Here is a 17,912-nt window from a genome sequence, read left to right as displayed (position 1 = left end):
TCCCACTTAAAAAGATGAGAGGCCTGTAATTTTCATAATAGGTACACTTCAACTATGACAGACAAAATGAGAAAAAAAAATTCCAGAAAATCACATTGTAGGATTTTTAATGAATTTATTTGCAAATTATGGTGGAAAATAAGTATTTGGTCAATAACAAAAGTTTATCTCAATACTTTGTTATATACCTTTTGTTGGCAATGACAGAGGTCAAACGTTTTCTGTAAGTCTTCACAAGGTTTTCACACACTGTTGCTGGTATTTTGGCCCATTCCTCCATGCAGATCTCCTCTAGAGCAGTGATGTTTTGGGGCTGTTGCTGGGCAACACGGACTTTCAACTCCCTCCAAAGATTTTCTATGGGGTTGAGATCTGGAGACTGGCTAGGCCACTCCAGGACCTTGAAATGCTTCTTACGAAGCCACTCCTTCGTTGCCCGGGCGGTGTGTTTGGGATCATTGTCATGCTGAAAGACCCAGCCACGTTTCATCTTCAATGCCCTTGCTGATGGAAGGAGGTTTAAACTCAAAATCTCACGATACATGGCCCCATTCATTCCTTCCTTTACACGGATCAGTCGTCCTGGTCCCTTTGCAGAAAAACAGCCCCAAAGCATGATGTTTCCACCCCCATGCTTCACAGTAGGTATGGTGTTCTTTGGATGCAACTCAGCATTCTTTGTCCTCTAAACATGATGAGTTGAGTTTTTACCAAAAAGTTATATTTTGGTTTCATCTGACCATATAACATTCTCCCAATATTCTTCTGGATCATCCAAATGCTCTCTAGCAAACTTCAGACGGGCCTGGACATGTACTGGCTTAAGCAGGGGGACACGTCTGGCACTGCAGGATTTGAGTCCCTGGCGGCGTAGTGTGTTACTGATGGTAGGCTTTGTTACTTTGGTCCCAGCTCTCTGCAGGTCATTCACTAGGTCCCCCCGTGTGGTTCTGGGATTTTTGCTCACCGTCCTTGTGATCATTTTGACCCCACGGGGTGAGATCTTGCGTGGAGCCCCAGATCGAGGGAGATTATCAGTGGTCTTGTATGTCTTCCATTTCCTAATAATTGCTCCCACAGTTGATTTCTTCAAACCAAGCTGCTTACCTATTGTAGATTCAGTCTTCCCAGCCTGGTGCAGGTCTACAATTTTGTTTCTGGTGTCCTTTGACAGCTCTTTGGTCTTGGCCATAGTGGAGTTTGGAGTGTGACTGTTTGAGGTTGTGGACAGGTGTCTTTTATACTGATAACAAGTTCAAACAGGTGCCATTAATACAGGTAACGAGTGGAGGACAGAGGAGCCTCTTAAAGAAGAAGTTACAGGTCTGTGAGAGCCAGAAATCTTGCTTGTTTGAAGTGACCAAATACTTATTTTCCACCATAATTTGCAAATAAATTCATAAAAAATCCTACAATGTGATTTTCTGGATTTTTTTTCTCATTTTGTCTTTCATAGTTGAAGTGTACCTATGATGAAAATTACAGGCCTTTCTCATCTTTTTAAGTGGGAGAACTTGCACAATTGGTGGCTGACTAAATACTTTTTTGCCCCACTGTACAGTTTCACAGATGAACACAAAACTCAAACACATTCGGACAAATCTTTCACACATCTGCCATACACACACCATACCATCTCCACAGACACACTCCCAGCATGCAGATGTTACCAACACCGTGTCACACACACATACACACACACACAGTGCCAGGACATGGACACTCACCTCTGCAGATGGGCACAGGGAAGTCCCACACGGCGCCTTTCTCCGCGTTGGTGACACAGGATAGCTGTGGGTGCCCGTCCAGGACGTACCCGGTCACGCAGCTGTAGCGGATCTGGTCTCCCACGTTAAAGCGTGTCCCGACCAGGATGCCTTTGGGCGGAACCCCAGGGTTTCCACAGGCACTGATCTGCAGTTCTGACGGGGAAAACAGGGAAGCGAGAGACAGCCGTTATGCTTTGTTACAACATCTAAGACAGAGAACAGGGAGGATGGAGACAGCCGTTATGCTTTGTTACAACATCTAAGACAGAATAAAGAGAAGAGGGAGACAGCCGTTATGCTATGTTACAACATCTAAGACAGAATAAAGAGAAGAGGGAGACAGCCGTTATGCTATGTTACAACATCTAAGACAGAATAAAGAGAAGAGGGAGACAGCCGTTATGCTATGTTACAACATCTAAGACAGAATAAAGAGAAGAGGGAGACAGCTGTAATGCTTTGTTACAACATCTAAGACAGAATAAAGAGAAGAGGGAGACAGCTGTAATGCTTTGTTACAACATCTAAGACAGAGAACAGGGAGGATAGAGACAGCCGTTATGCTTTGTTACAACATCTAAGACAGAGAACAGGGAGGATGGAGACAGCCGTTAAGTTAGGCATGACGTCAGGCATGTAAAGTAGCCCAAAATCATCCTGATTGTCTCTCTCTCTCTCTCTCTCTCTCTCTCTCTCTCTCTCTCTCTCTCTCTCTCTCTCTCTCTCTCTCTCTCTCTCTCTCTCTCTCTCTCTACCTCTCTCTGCTTCTCTCTCATTTCTAGAATTGTATTAAGAAATACAAATACAAACTCAACTCAGCATCAAGACAGTCAGAAAACTTTAGCGCTCCCTCACCACCATTAGATGCAGTTCAGTACTGCATTGCATTCACATGGAACTTGCCTGCACATCTGAAGTTAAGGACACAGTGGGTGGGTTGGGTTCAGCTTTAGCGTCATGCTGGGAGAGCAAGATAAGATAACCATATACTGGCTGAGACATGTGCAGTATTTGAGTGAATGAAAGAGCCAAAAAGAGAGAGAGGGGATGCTGTAACGGAGGAAAATATATAGTTGAGTGAAAAAGAGAGTCAGAGATAGAGAGATACAGAGAGGGAGAAAGATTGAGAACGGGTGAGAGAGTAAAAGATAGAAAGTGAGAGAGAGAGCGAGAGAAAACAGAGAAAGGGCCACAGAATAAGACCATTAAAAGTGCAGCCAGCCCATCACTGGTTACTCCCCTTGTATTCCAACCATAGAGTGTGTCAACCAGCCAACTAATGCTCAGGCAAACTGTTCTCAGTGGATTCACTGGAGAATGACTGGTAAAATTGTGTCTGTCCATGGATGGAGTATATTATCTTCAAATCATTCAGAGCATATTTATTCCTCTGGTCCGTGGTTTAGAGCAAGGCTTTGGGGCAAAGGGGAAGTGTCTGCTCCACCTGTCAGGCTACCAGGGGGATGGAAGATCTAACCGCTACATGGTCTACTGTGAATTAGTCTTTTTATGTAACACACACACACACGTTCTTGTACACACACACACACACACACACACACACACACACACACACACACACACACACACACACACACACACACACACACGCGCGCGCGCGTTCTTGTACACACACACACACACACACGTTCTTGTCCACACACACACACACACACACACACACACACACACACACACACACACACACACACACACACACACGTTCTTGTCCACACACACACACACACACACACACACACACACACACACACACACACACACACACACACACACACACACACACACACACACACACACACACACACACGTTCTTGTACACACACACACACACACACGTTCTTGTACACACACACACACACGTTCTTGTACACACACACACACACACACACACACACACACACACACACACACACACACACACACACACACACACACACACACACACACACACACACACACACACACACACACACACACACACACACACACACACACACACACACACACACACACACACACACACACACACACTGCAGACAAGCTCAGCTAGCTGAGGGACACACATGAGGTTACGAATACGCATGTCTGCAGGTATCAGCCAACTTTGTTCATTTACAACTGCTAATTACTTGGGTGCTGATGTTGTAAAATAGCCTGAATGGGCTGACAGCCAGCGGGTGTCTCTTCCCTTTAACAATGGGAGATCATCATCAGTTCCATGGACCTACAGTGTGTGTGTGTGTGTCGGTGTGTGCCGGTGTGTGTGCGTATGTTGGCTTGGGTGGTGGATGGGCTCAAGAGCTCATGTGCCAGGAGATAATGATTGAGCACACTTTCCCTCCTATTGTGACCTCTGACCTCTGTTTTATCAGAATGACTACCACTAGCTAGGTTTTCCATCCAATTGGCGACAGATTTTCATGTGAATACTCAAAACTCTGCATAAAAACAATATGCACATTTTCCCATCAGAGATGTGTTTCCATCAAACTGACTTCTTGTGGACAAAAGGCTGTGGGTGATGATGTAGTGCACAGAAAAATATGTTTTGCATTGAAATTTCCATGTACTGAATATTTTTTTTAAAGTTGAATGGGTTTCCATTGCTTTTTCCAATCTACTGTTGGTTTTCTCACAAAACTACTCTGGTTTTGACACGTGGCTTTAGCCAACAGCTCGCAGATACAGTGCTGCCTGCAGGAGATTATTATGGACAAAATATTGGTCAAACGGCAGGAAAGGAGCATGAAACTCTTCATCTTGCACTTTCACCACCCTGTGAAGTTCATCATAACGTATTTTATCTGTAGCCTAATAATCTGCATGGTTTCCCGACGAGTCGTAGAGGGAAGACCACACAACATGTCAGTGACTCCAAGTTTACTCCGATACGATGGTTCCACCGACATCTCTCGCATAATTCATTTCAGCGAGACAAAAATATCTCATCTTGTCTAGCCTATTTTCTTTTGTTGACATTTGGAAAGTTTACCGACAAATGTTCTGTTTCCATCAGGCCTCTTGTGACATTTTCTATCTGAAAGGTGGGATGGAAACCTGGTCATTGTCTACTAGGATTATTTATATCATGGTTCTGAATGACTACCATTGTCTACTAGGATTATTTATATCATGGTTCTTAATGACTACCATTGTCTACTAGGATTATTTATAACATGGTTCAGCAGAACATGGACAGGAACCCTGTGAATGCTATCAGTTAGTCATTGTTTGATAGAGCCATAGGTCCATGGGAGTCACAGGGATATTAATGGAGAAAAAAAAGAAACGGACACAAAGAGAGAGAGCAAGAGAGAGAGAGAGAGACCTACGTGGAGGTGACAGCATTCCCTCCCCGATATGCCCCCCTAGACACAACTACCACAACATAACCCCCAAAAAATGGGTCACAACGCCTGGAGCTCTGTCGCACGCTAGGCATGTACAAAGTCAATGATAGGCTTCGAGGGGACTCTTGCGGTAGGTACCCCTATATGTCATCTCTTGGCAGTAGTACTGTAGACTACTTTATCACTGACCTCAACCCAGAGTCTCTCAGAGTGTTCACAGTCATGCCCACTGACACCCCTATCAGATCACAGCAAAATCCCAATCTACTTGAACAGAGCAATACTCAATCATGAGGCATCAAAGCCAAAGGAACTGAATAATATTAAGAAATGCTATAGAAGGAAGGAAAGTAGTGTGGAAACCTACCAAAAAACAATTAGGCAACAACAAATTCAATTCCTTTTAGACAACTTCCTGGACAAAATTAATACCTGACCACTGTGACTGACCCACACTGACTTTGTACAGACTCAGTGAGCATAGCCTTGCTATTGAGAGAGGATGCCGTAGGCAGACCTGGCTCTCAAGAGAAGACAGGCTATGTACACACTGCCCACAAAATGAGATGGAAACTGAGCTGCACTTCCTAACCTCCTGCCAAATGTATGACCATATTAGAGACACATATTTCCCTCAGATTACACAGATCCACAAAGAATTTGAAAACAAATCCAATTTTAATAAACTCCCGTATTTATTGGGTGAAATTCCACTTTCTTTGGTAATGTGAACATATTTTTTTTGCATGCCAATAATAAAGTCAGTTGAATTTAATTGAATTTTGAAAGAGAGCTAGAGAGAGAGAGAGAGCGAGAGAGAGAGAGATCAAGAGAGAGAGCTAGAAAGTGAGCGCGAGAGAGAGCGCAAGAGAGAGAGAGAGAAAGAGAGCGAGTAAGAGAGAGAGAGAGCGATAGGGAGAGAGAGAGAGAGAGAGTGAGAGAGAGAGAGAGCAAGAGCGAGAGCAAGAGAGAGAGCAAGAGGGAGAGCAAGAGAAAGAGATAGAGAGAGAGAGTGAGAGAGAGCGCAAGAGAGAGAGAGAAAGGGAAAGCAAGAGAGAGAGAGAGAGCTAGAGAGAGAGAGAGGGAGTATATTTCACTTTTGTTTTTATCTAGTTAACTTGCTTTGGCAATGTTAGCATATGTTTCCTATGCCAATAAAGCCCTTAAACTGAATTGAATTGAGAGTGAGAGATTTGTGACCTGTTGCCACAAGAAAAGTGCAACAAGCGAAGGAGAAACCCCATTGTAAATACAACCTATATTTATGTTTATTTATTTTCCCTTTTGTACTTTAACTATTTGCACATCGTTACAACACTGTATATATACATAATATGACATTTGAAATGTCTCTATTCCTTTGGAAGTTTTGTGAGTGAAATGTTTACTGTTCATTTTTATTGTTTATTTTTCACTTCACTTATTTTTCACTTTTGTTTATTATCTATTTCACTTACTTTGGCAATGTAAACATATGATTCCCATGCCAATAAAGCCCTTAAATTGAAAATTGAAATTGAGGGAGAACAAAGGAGCCTGAAATCTTGGACCGTGAACAAGCGTACAGTCCTCCTCTAGCTCTGTGAACAAATTAGAGATGCCGTTAGTTCCCTTAATCCACCATAGAAAAACCAAACACTTGAAGAAAAACTTCAGGTGTGATTCAGTAAAGGTCACACATTTCCACTGTAATCTGGGTAGATAAACTAGCGTGACAAACAGACGTGCCTGAGAACTTCAACAATGGCCCTGCCTCACCTCTAACTACTCACTGTATGTGTGTGTGTGACAGAGATGTGTGACAGAGAGATGTGCCTCAGAGCTATTTAAATTAGAAGAAATACAGTTGTCTTTGTTTTTATTATATAAAATACTGTATGTCCCTGAAAATGTGAATTATATATATATATAATTATAGAAAATAGTAAAATAAAGAAAATCCTTGAATGAGTAGGTGTTCTAAAACTTTTGACCGGTAGTGTATATTTACATATTTGATGTGTGTTGGGGGACTGTCCGTTCTAACATGAGGAAGTAAGGAGACATTTCCACTTGTTACCCCAACTACAAAGTCAAAATTGGCTATATTGTAAAAATTCATGAAAACAAACAATTAGCTTTTTGTTCTGAATTTAAGGTTAGGGTTAGGCATAAGGTTAGCAGTGTGGTAATGGTGAGGGTTAAGGTAAGGATTAAGGTTAGGGTTAGGCATAAGGTTAGCAGTGTGGTAATGGTGAGGGTTAAGGTAAGGATTAAGGTTAGGGTTAGGCATAAGGTTAGCAGTGTGGTAATGGTGAGGGTTAAGGTAAGGATTAAGGTTAGGGTTAGGCATAAGGTTAGCAGTGTGGTAATGGTGAGGGTTAAGGTAAGGATTAAGGTTAGGGCTAAGGTTACGTTTTAGGTTTAAAATCACATTTTAAGAAGAGAAAATAGTAACGCCCTAACCTTCTCTATCACTATAACCATGGGCTGCCTGGGAGTCACTGAAAAGCTAAAAGCTAAACTTGCCAAACCGCTGAAGCTTGCTAAAAATGAGAATTTACTGGAAAAGTCCACTGTAGTTTCATCTCCTAGACCTGCAGTTCATATCTCCAAATGTAAAATTAATGAGGACACCGAGATTCAGTGAGCTTTCAGCCAAGGTAGAAAACACGATGTAGAGATGTATCATCTATGGCAGAACTATTCATGTGAATACTGCCTCCAGCAAAAAAAGCACCGTTTTCTTTACATTAAGAACCAGACAGTTTTAGAGCTCAACCCAGAGAAGGAGAAGTCTGGGCCTGAACTACTCAGCACTTTGAAAATTGTAAACTACCAGCAATGTTTGCCTTTAAACGACCATATTATTGTCAGAATTTTCCATGAAATGTACTAAGACAAAACCATAAAGTACATTCAAGCCTATTTCAGCATTTCATGCATTGCTCATGACATTTCGGCAACGGCAGAAGGAATCAAAAGGGCCCTTGGATTAAAGCAACGGTCAAGCAGTAATAATCATTGTAAAACAAAGACCTTCATGGTGCCCTTGGTGTTCGAGGCAAATCAGACAACTTTCTCCCGCTTTCCTGCCTGGCCTGCCTGGCCTGCCTGCCTTGTCCCACTGGGCAAAAACAGATTAAATCAACATTGTTTCCATGTCGTTTCAACCCCAAAATGTAATGTGATAACGTTGAATAAACGTGAGAAAACTGATTGGATTTGCAAAAAGTCATCAGCGTAAGGAAATTCCGTATTTTCTTGACCCAACTTTTATTAAGCTAAATCCAATGACATGGTGACAGTTTTTGTTGATTTCACGATAAATTCAGGCTAGATGACAACTCAACCAAATGTTAATCAAAACTAGACGTTGAACTGACGTCTGCCCAGCGGGGGCATGGTTACAGTAGCTGGAGTGGCAGAGATTCAACCTTGGGGTTGATTGTGTTTCGAAGCGAGTTGGAGCTTTAGCAGCCAAATGACCTGCCCTTCTCTGGAGTATGCTTATCTGAAGAGTGCTAACTCCAACCTCCTGGTAATCCATCTCCATCTTACTGCCACAGTTCTGCTATCTGACAGGCCGATAGGCGGCCAGTAGACCCAGGACCTGGCCAGGACTCTCCCTCCGCCCGCCGTGACATAGAGGCTATTTTCCTCAATGTTCCGTCCGGTCCAGACTGCTGGCTAATACAAGATCTATTGATTGCATTTGTAAACTTGGATGTACTTTGGAGTGCGTTTTTGTAAAACCCTTAACGTGTTCCAGCGAGATTTTAGCTGCTTTGCGGTTCTGACTGCTCCGCTGCGGTCTTGGCAACCACCCACCCACACAGTGAGAGAAGAAAACTAATGGAAACTATGTCCAACTACAGATTAAACTAAAATCTGGAATAAGTAATTGGATACATCCCAAAGTACACAATAGGGACCGGGGTGCCATTCGGGATGCTAGAAGCAGTCTACTGTATGTATGTGAAATCTGCTCAGTTTGAGATATGAACCCTCCAGAAACAATGAGGCGTAGTATTCTGTAGGATCCCAGGATCTAAAGAACACATACAAGAGAACATGATCTTTCGCAGTGGAGTACAGAACGTACGATATGACCAGGAATACGTCACAATACCTTAGGTTGTAAAGATATTGGCCTGTCACTCTTACAATTGAATAATGCTTCACTTTGAATAATGCAGAAAAGCTGTAAAATATAGCATACCTTTGAGATAAAGGACGTCTGGAAACAGAACTATAATAATAGTATATGACTGAGGTTTAACTCCAGTGATTTATGTTGGACACAATGACTCTCACCGCTGTAGTCTGAAATGGAATGCCCAGTGTATCCTGGGAAGCATGAGAAGCCAAGAGAGGAGGACACCAGAGGCAAGGCAACACAAACCTTTACTATGAGTCCACGAGACTAACCCTGTCTCCCCAGTCAGAGGGTACCCCCATCTCTCCCTCTCTCCCTGTCTCCCCAGTCAGAGGGTACCCCCATCTCTCCCTCCCTCCCTGTCTCCCCAGTCAGAGGGGACCCCCATCAAATCAAATCAAAGTTTATTTGTCACATGCACCAAACACAACAGGTTAGGTAGACCTTACAGTTAAATTCTTACTTACAAGCCCTAACCAACAGTGCAATTTTTAAGTAAAAAATAGGTATTAGGTAAACAATAGATAAGTAAAGAAATAAAAAATGCAAATAGTCCGGGTAGCCATTTGATTACCTGTTCAGGAGTCTTATGGCTTTGGGGTAAAAGCTGTTGAGAAGCCTTTTGGTCTTAGGCTTAGCACTCCAGTACCGCTTGCCATGAGGTAGCATAGAGAACCGTCTATGACTGGGGTGGCTAGGGTCTTTGACAATTTTTAGGGCCTTCTTCTGACACCGCCTGGTGTAGAGGTCCTGGATGGCAGGCAGCTTAGCCCCAGTTATGTACTGGGCCGTACGCTCTACCTTCTGTAGTGACTTGCGGTCAGAGGCCGAGCAGTTGCCAAACCAGGCAGTGATGCAACCAGTCAGGATGCTCTCGATATTGGAGTTGTAGAACACTTTGAGGATCTGAGGACCCATGCCAAATCTTTTCAGTTTCCTGAGGGGGAATAGGTTTTGTCGTGCTCTCTTCACGACTGTCTTGGTGTGCTTGGACCATGTTAGTTTGTTGGTAATGTGGACACCAAGGAACTTGAAGCTCTCAACCTGCTGTACTTCAGCCCCGTTGGTGAGATGGGGGTGTGCTCAGTCCTCCTTTTCCTGTAGTCCACAATCATCTCCTTTGTCTTGATTACGTTGAGGAATAGCTTGTTATTCTGGCACCACCCCGGACAGGTCTCTGACCTCCTCCCTATAGGCTGTCTCGTCATTGTCGGTGATCAGGCCTACCACTGTTGTGTCATTTGCAAACTTAATGATGGTGTTGGAGTTGTGCCTGGCCATGCAGTCACGGGTGAACAGAGAGTACAGGAGGGGACTGAGCACGCACCCCTGAGGGGCTCCAGTGTTGAGGATCAGCTTGGCAGATGTGTTGCTACCTACCCTCACCACCTGGGGAAGGCCCGTCAGGAAGTCCAGGATCCAGTTGCAGAGGGAGGTGTTTAGTCCCAGGATCCTTAGCTTATTGATGAGCTTTGAGGGCACTATGGTGTTGAACGCTGAGCTGTAGTCAATGAACAGCATTCTCACGTAGGTGCTCCTTTTGTCCAGGTGGGAAAGGGCAGTGTGGAGTGCAATAGAGATTGCATCATCTGTGGATCTGTTTGAGCGGTATGCAAATTGGAGTGGGTCTAGGGTTTCTGGGATAATGGCATTAACGTGAGTCCTTACCAGCCTTTCAAAGCACTTCATGGCTACGGACGGGGTCTGTAGTTATTTAGGCAGGTTTCCTTAGTGTTCTTGGGCACAGGGACTATGGTGGTCTGCTTGAAGCATGTTGGTATTACAGACTCAAGCAGGGACATGTTGAAAATGTCAGTGAAGACACCTGCCAGTTGGTCAGCACATACCCGGAGCACACGTCCTGGTAATCCGTCTGGCCCAGCGGCCTTGTGAATGTTGACCTGTTTAAAGGTCCATCTCTCCTACCTCCCCGTCTCCCCAGTCAGAAGGGACCCCCATCTCTCTCTAACCCTGTCTCCCCAGTCAGACGGGACCCCCAATCTCTCTCTAACCCCGTTTCCCCAGTCAGAGGGGACCCCCATCTCTCTCTAACCCTGTCTCCCCAGTCAGAGGGGCCCCCATCTCTCTCTAACCCCGTCTCCCCAGTCAGAGGGGACCCCCATCTCTCTCTAACCCCGTCTCCCTAGTCAGAAGGGACCCCCATCTCTCCTACCTCCCTGTCTACCCAGTCCAAGGGGAACCCCATCTCTCCTACCTCTCTGCAAACTTGACACTGCAAACTGGGAGATTGGAAAGAAGAAGAAGAAGAAGAAGAAGGAGGCACTTGGAGTTTTCCCCCCAAAAAACAAGTCTGTTGTGAAATTGGTATTTTGGTGATGACTCATATCAGGAGGTAATAGTAAAAATGCTCTGAAAAAAGCAGATCCCTATCCACACTATACCCTATATAATGCACTACTTTAACCAGAGCCCTATGGGTTTTTTGAAATAACGAGTGCTGAGCGATTAATGATTTTTTTTCTAGGTCAGCTTGTTCTTGGTTCGATTTAAAAAAATAATCACGGTTTTCGATTTCAAAATGAAATAATGACATTAAAATATATATTTGCATTTTTTTATGGATATTCCAAAGCCAAAAACAGTGAACATTCAATTGCCAACACATTGAAAATATTCTACTTTCTGTCAGGTTGACATAGTCACGCCTGCTCCCGCTCTCCCTGTCTGGCGCTCGAGGGCGACAGGCTGCCCTTCATTACGCACACCGCTCACCATCATTACGCGCAGCTGCGCAATATTGGACTCACCTGGACCCCATTACTTTGTTGATTACCTCCTCTATATCTGTTCCCTGTGTCAGCATTGATGTCGTTATTTTTCCCGTGTCTAGACGCTGTTCCTGTTCTGTTTCATGTCCATTGTTTATTAAATGTTAATTCCCTGTACCTGCTTCTCATAGACATCAATAGAAAAATGGGAAAATTTTATTAATTTTAATTTCTTAATTTTTATTTGATGTTTTCCTAATTTGATGTCTACAGTGCTCAGGCAGTAGCATCCAGCCAGCCAGACAACGTTATCTCTGTACTCCCCATACTGTACTGTACTGTCTTTAGTCATCCTATTTAGCTAGCCTGGCTAAGCATGATGCAGAGCTGTCTGACAAAGTCATTTTACTAGTTCTTCAAAGTAGATCAGGCATACTTCCAAGAACTGTGTCTATCCCTCTCTCTAGTCATTGTGTTGTGTACATTCCCCTCTCATGAGGTCTGTGTGTATCTAACCTATCTTAGCAGGCGTAAAAATGTATCAATCTCTGTCTGAGTCGGGATAAAAAGGTGCAATGGATTATGGTCATTGTAGTTAATTACCACGTTTCTGCTCTGAACTAGGTTGGTTAATCGCTCAGCACTAGAAATGACCTAATTTAGATCAATCTTACTGACTACAGTAATATACTAGAATCTAGTTTCAAATAGGACTGGCACTGACGGAAAGAGTCAATGGCTGATATCAAACTAAAGGGTATCTCTCAGATGTCTAAGCATGATGGAATGGTACATACACAGAACACATTGTTTAGTTGCTGTGCCTGTATGTGTGTGTGGGTGTGTTTGTGTGTGTGTGTGTGTGTGTGTACGTGTGTGTGTGTACGTGTGTGTGTGTGTGTGTGTGTGTGTGTGTGTGTGTGTGTGTGTGTGTGTGTGTGTGTGTGTGTGTGTGTGTGTGTGTGTGTGTGTGTGTGTGTGTGCGTAGATGTGTGTGTGTGTGTGTGCTAATGCTCTTGGTTGGTTCCCTGTGTACATGACCTGAATGAAACTACAATAGTTACACTCCACTCCTATCATTACAGCTAAAATCATCGCCTTACACACTCTGATCACCCAACTCCTATCATTACAGCTAAAACCATCGCCTTACACACTCTGATCACCCAACTCCTATCATTACAGCTAAAATCATCGCCTTACACACACTCTGATCACCCAACTCCTATCATTACAGCTAAAACCATCGCCTTACACACTCTGATCACCCAACTCCTATCATTACAGCTAAAATCATCGCCTTACACACTCTGATCACTCAACTCCTATCATTACAGCTAAAATCATCGCCTTACACACACTCTGATCACTCAACTCCTATCATTACAGCTAAAACCATCGCCTTACACACTCTGATCACTCAACTCCTATCATTACAGCTAAAACCATCGCCTTACACACTCTGATCACTCAACTCCTTTCATTACAGCTAAAATCATCGCCTTACACACTCTGATCACTCAACTCCTATCATTAAAGCTAAAATCATCGCCTTACACACTCTGATCACCCAACTCCTATCATTACAGCTAAAACCATCGCCTTACACACTCTGATCACTCAACTCCTATCATTACAGCTAAAATCATCGCCTTACACACTCTGATCACCCAACTCCTATCATTACAGCTAAAACCATCGCCTTACACACTCTGATCACTCAACTCCTATCATTACAGCTAAAACCATCGCCTTACACACTCTGATCACTCAACTCCTTTCATTACAGCTAAAATCATCGCCTTACACACTCTGATCACTCAACTCCTATCATTACAGCTAAAACCATCGCCTTACACACTCTGATCACTCAACTCCTATCATTACAGCTAAAACCATCGCCTTACACACTCTGATCACTCAACTCCTATCATTACAGCTAAAACCATCGCCTTACACACTCTGATCACTCAACTCCTATCATTACAGCTAAAACCATCGCCTTACACACTCTGATCACCCAACTCCTATCATTACAGCTAAAACCATCGCCTTACACACTCTGATCACTCAACTCCTATCATTACAGCTAAAACCATCGCCTTACACACTCTGATCACTCAACTCCTTTCATTACAGCTAAAACCATCGCCTTACACACTCTGATCACTCAACTCCTATCATTACAGCTAAAACCATCGCCTTACACACTCTGATCACTCAACTCCTTTCATTACAGCTAAAACCATTGCCTTACACACTCTGATCACTCAACTCCTTTCATTACAGCTAAAATCATCGCCTTACACACTCTGATCACTCAACTCCTATCATTACAGCTAAAATCATCGCCTTACACACACTCTGATCACTCAACTCCTATCATTACAGCTAAAACCATCGCCTTACACACTCTGATCACTCAACTCCTATCATTACAGCTAAAATCATCGCCTTACACACACTCTGATCACTCAACTCCTATCATTACAGCTAAAACCATCGCCTTACACACTCTGATCACTCAACTCCTTTCATTACAGCTAAAACCATCGCCTTACACACTCTGATCACTCAACTCCTTTCATTACAGCTAAAACCATCGCCTTACACACTCTGATCACAGGCCCTGTCAGATCATACAACCTCAGGTACGGTCTGGGACTGGCTTTGTAAATGAACCATGATAAAAGATGAAAGGGTGGAAAAATACACACATATTCTTCTTCTCTTATCGTCCCTTCAAGCAGGGCTAAAGCCTTAATGCCAAGCTAGCTTTCAGAAACGTTGATGAAATTCTGACCCTGGTCCTTAATGTCATCAGGGAGACCTAAAGATCACCACGAATGGTTGCTCTGGTATGGATGTCCTGGGCTGCCTGGGCTGAGCTGGGGCGGTGTTTGTGTGTGTGTGCGTGTATGTGTGTGTGTGTGTGTGGGGGGGCGTGCGTGCCTGTGTTGTGGCTCAGTGTTTGCAGCCCTCCATGACTGCCACCTACCTACCTCCGTCACAGCTCTTCCACTCCCCTTTGAATGTGATCAGAAACACCCAGGATGGCTGTTTGGTTTAGTGAAAACATCCAATATGGCTGTTTGGTTCTAAGTGAAAACAGCAAGGATGGCTGTTTGATTCTTATTTAAAACATACAGGGTGGCTGTTTGATTCTTATTTAAAACATACAGGATGGCTGTTTGATTCTTATTGAAAACATACAGGATGGCTGTTTGATTCTTATTTAAAACATACAGGGTGGCTGTTTGATTCTTATTGAAAACACCAGGATGGCTGTTTGATTCTTATTGAAAACACCAAGGATGGCTGTTTGATGATTATTTAAAACATACAGGATGGCTGTTTGATGATTATTTAAAACACCCAGGATGGCTGTTTGATTCTTATTGAAAACATCCAGGATGGCTGTTTGATTCTTATTGAAAACATCCAGGATGGCTGTTTGATTCTTATTGAAAACACCAGGATGGCTGTTTGATTATTATTTAAAACATACAGGGTGGCTGTTTGATTCTTATTGAAAACATCCAGGATGGCTGTTTGATTCTTATTGAAAACACCCAGGATGGCTGTTTGATTCTTATTGAAAACATCCAGGATGGCTGTTTGATTCTTATTGAAAACATACAGGATGGCTCTTTGATTCTTATTGAAAACATCCAGGATGGCTGTTTGATTATTATTTAAAACATACAGGATGGCTGTTTGGTTCTTATTGAAAACACCAGGATGGCTGTTTGATTCTTATTGAAAACACCAAGGATGGCTGTTTGATGATTATTTAAAACATACAGGATGGCTGTTTGATGATTATTTAAAACACCCAGGATGGCTGTTTGATTCTTATTGAAAACATCCAGGATGGCTGTTTGATTCTTATTGAAAACATCCAGGATGGCTGTTTGATTCTTATTGAAAACACCAGGATGGCTGTTTGATTATTATTTAAAACATACAGGGTGGCTGTTTGATTCTTATTGAAAACATCCAGGATGGCTGTTTGATTCTTATTGAAAACACCCAGGATGGCTGTTTGATTCTTATTGAAAACATCCAGGATGGCTGTTTGATTCTTATTGAAAACACCCATGATGGCTGTTTGATTCTTATTGAAAACATCCAGGATGGCTGTTTGATTCTTATTGAAAAAACCCAGGATGGCTGTTTGATTCTTATTGAAAACACCCAGGATGGCTGTTTGGTTCTTATTGAAAACATCCAGGATGGCTGTTTGATTCTTATTGAAAACTCCCAGGATGGCTGTTTGATTCTTATTGAAAACACACAGGATGGCTGTTTGGTTCTTATTGAAAACACCCAGGATGGCTGTTTGATTCTTATTGAAAACACCCAGGATGGCTGTTTGGTTCTTATTAAAAACGCCCAGGATGGCTGTTTGATTCTTATTGAAAACACCCAGGATGGCTGTTTGGTTCTTATTGAAAACACCCAGGATGCCTGTTTGATTCTTATTGAAAACACCCAGGATGGCTGTTTGATTCTTATTGAAAACATCCAGGATGGCTGTTTGATTCTTATTGAAAACACCCAGGATGGCTGTTTGATTCTTATTGAAAACACCCAGGATGGCTGTTTGATTCTTATTGAAAACACCCAGGATGGCTGTTTGATTCTTATTGAAAACATCCAGGATGGCTGTTTGATTCTTATTGAAAACACCCAGGATGGCTGTTTGATTCTTATTGAAAACACCCAGAATGGCTGTTTGGTTCTTATTGAAAACACCCAGGATGGCTGTTTGATTCTTATTGAAAACACCCAGGATGGCTGTTTGATTCTTATTGAAAACACCCAGGATGGCTGTTTGGTTCTTATTAAAAACGCCCAGGATGGCTGTTTGATTCTTATTGAAAACACCCAGGATGGCTGTTTGGTTCTTATTGAAAACACCCAGGATGGCTGTTTGATTCTTATTGAAAACACCCAGGATGGCTGTTTGGTTCTTATTGAAAACACCCAGGATGGACAGGGAAGCAGCACCATCAGGCATGGAACCTTCATTTCTCTGTCTAATTCTAAGGAGCCTTTCTTTCATTTAACAATGCAAAGCTGTTTGATTGGCTGTAATGGCATATCAAAAAAAATGTTTTTACTGTACCCAATGGTAAGACACCAAACATGAACAATGACTTTGTTTTGAAGAGAACATATTGTTTTCTAGACAGTGGAGGAAAATATGTTGGAGATTGGAGGTCTGTTATAGGGGAGGGTGAGAGTGAGACCAGACGTGTCCGGTCTATCCGACTAAGGCAATTACACAGATAATGGTCACACATGCTCGACTATAATGCCGTGGATCTATCTCAGTGACCTGAGAGCCACTGAGAGACTGCAGTCTTGTTAGACAGCGTCTTGACCTTGCTAGGAAAGGAGTGATGGAGGGAGGGAGGGAAGGAAGGATGGATAGAGGGAAGGAACACAGACACACCTCTTGGGCTGGAAATAATACTGCCAGAAGGCCAGTATACACTGTCAGTGTTCACCCTGAGTTCCAAGCCCTGAATGTAAAAAAGACTAATCATATAAAGACTGTAGATACAGGAGGAAGACTAATCATAGACTACTGTAGAGACAGGAGGAAGACGAATCATAGACTACTGTAGAGACAGGAGGAAGACTAATCATATAAAGACTGAGAGACAGGAGGAAGACTAATCATATAAAGACTGAGAGACAGGAGGAAGACTAATCATAGACTACTGTAGAGACAGGAGGAAGACTAATCATAGACTACTGTAGAGACAGGAGGAAGACTAATCATAGACTATTGTAGAGACAGGAGGAAGACTAATCATAGACTACTGTAGAGATAGGAGGAAGACTAATCATAGACTACTGTAGAGACAGGAGGAAGACTAATCATAGACTACTG

At 42.9% G+C, this 17,912-nt stretch overlaps 1 protein-coding gene across 1 annotated transcript in view; it reads right to left on the bottom strand.

The window, feature by feature from the left end:
* The window catches only part of LOC120022010 (CUB and sushi domain-containing protein 3-like), an 803,421-nt gene that overhangs the window by 560,532 nt on the left and 224,977 nt on the right, over positions 1–17,912 (bottom strand). Inside the window, exon 4 of the mRNA XM_038965812.1 lies at positions 1,728–1,922. Within this exon, the coding sequence (XP_038821740.1) occupies positions 1,728–1,922 (195 nt within the window). The remainder of the gene's footprint in view (positions 1–1,727; positions 1,923–17,912) is intronic.

This window comes from Salvelinus namaycush, chromosome 27 (assembly GCF_016432855.1).
Source record: "Salvelinus namaycush isolate Seneca chromosome 27, SaNama_1.0, whole genome shotgun sequence".
In the NCBI taxonomy this organism is placed as follows: domain Eukaryota; kingdom Metazoa; phylum Chordata; class Actinopteri; order Salmoniformes; family Salmonidae; genus Salvelinus; species Salvelinus namaycush.
The sequence above is the reverse complement of the archived record's forward strand: the minus strand, read 5'-3'. Positions and strand labels throughout refer to the sequence as shown.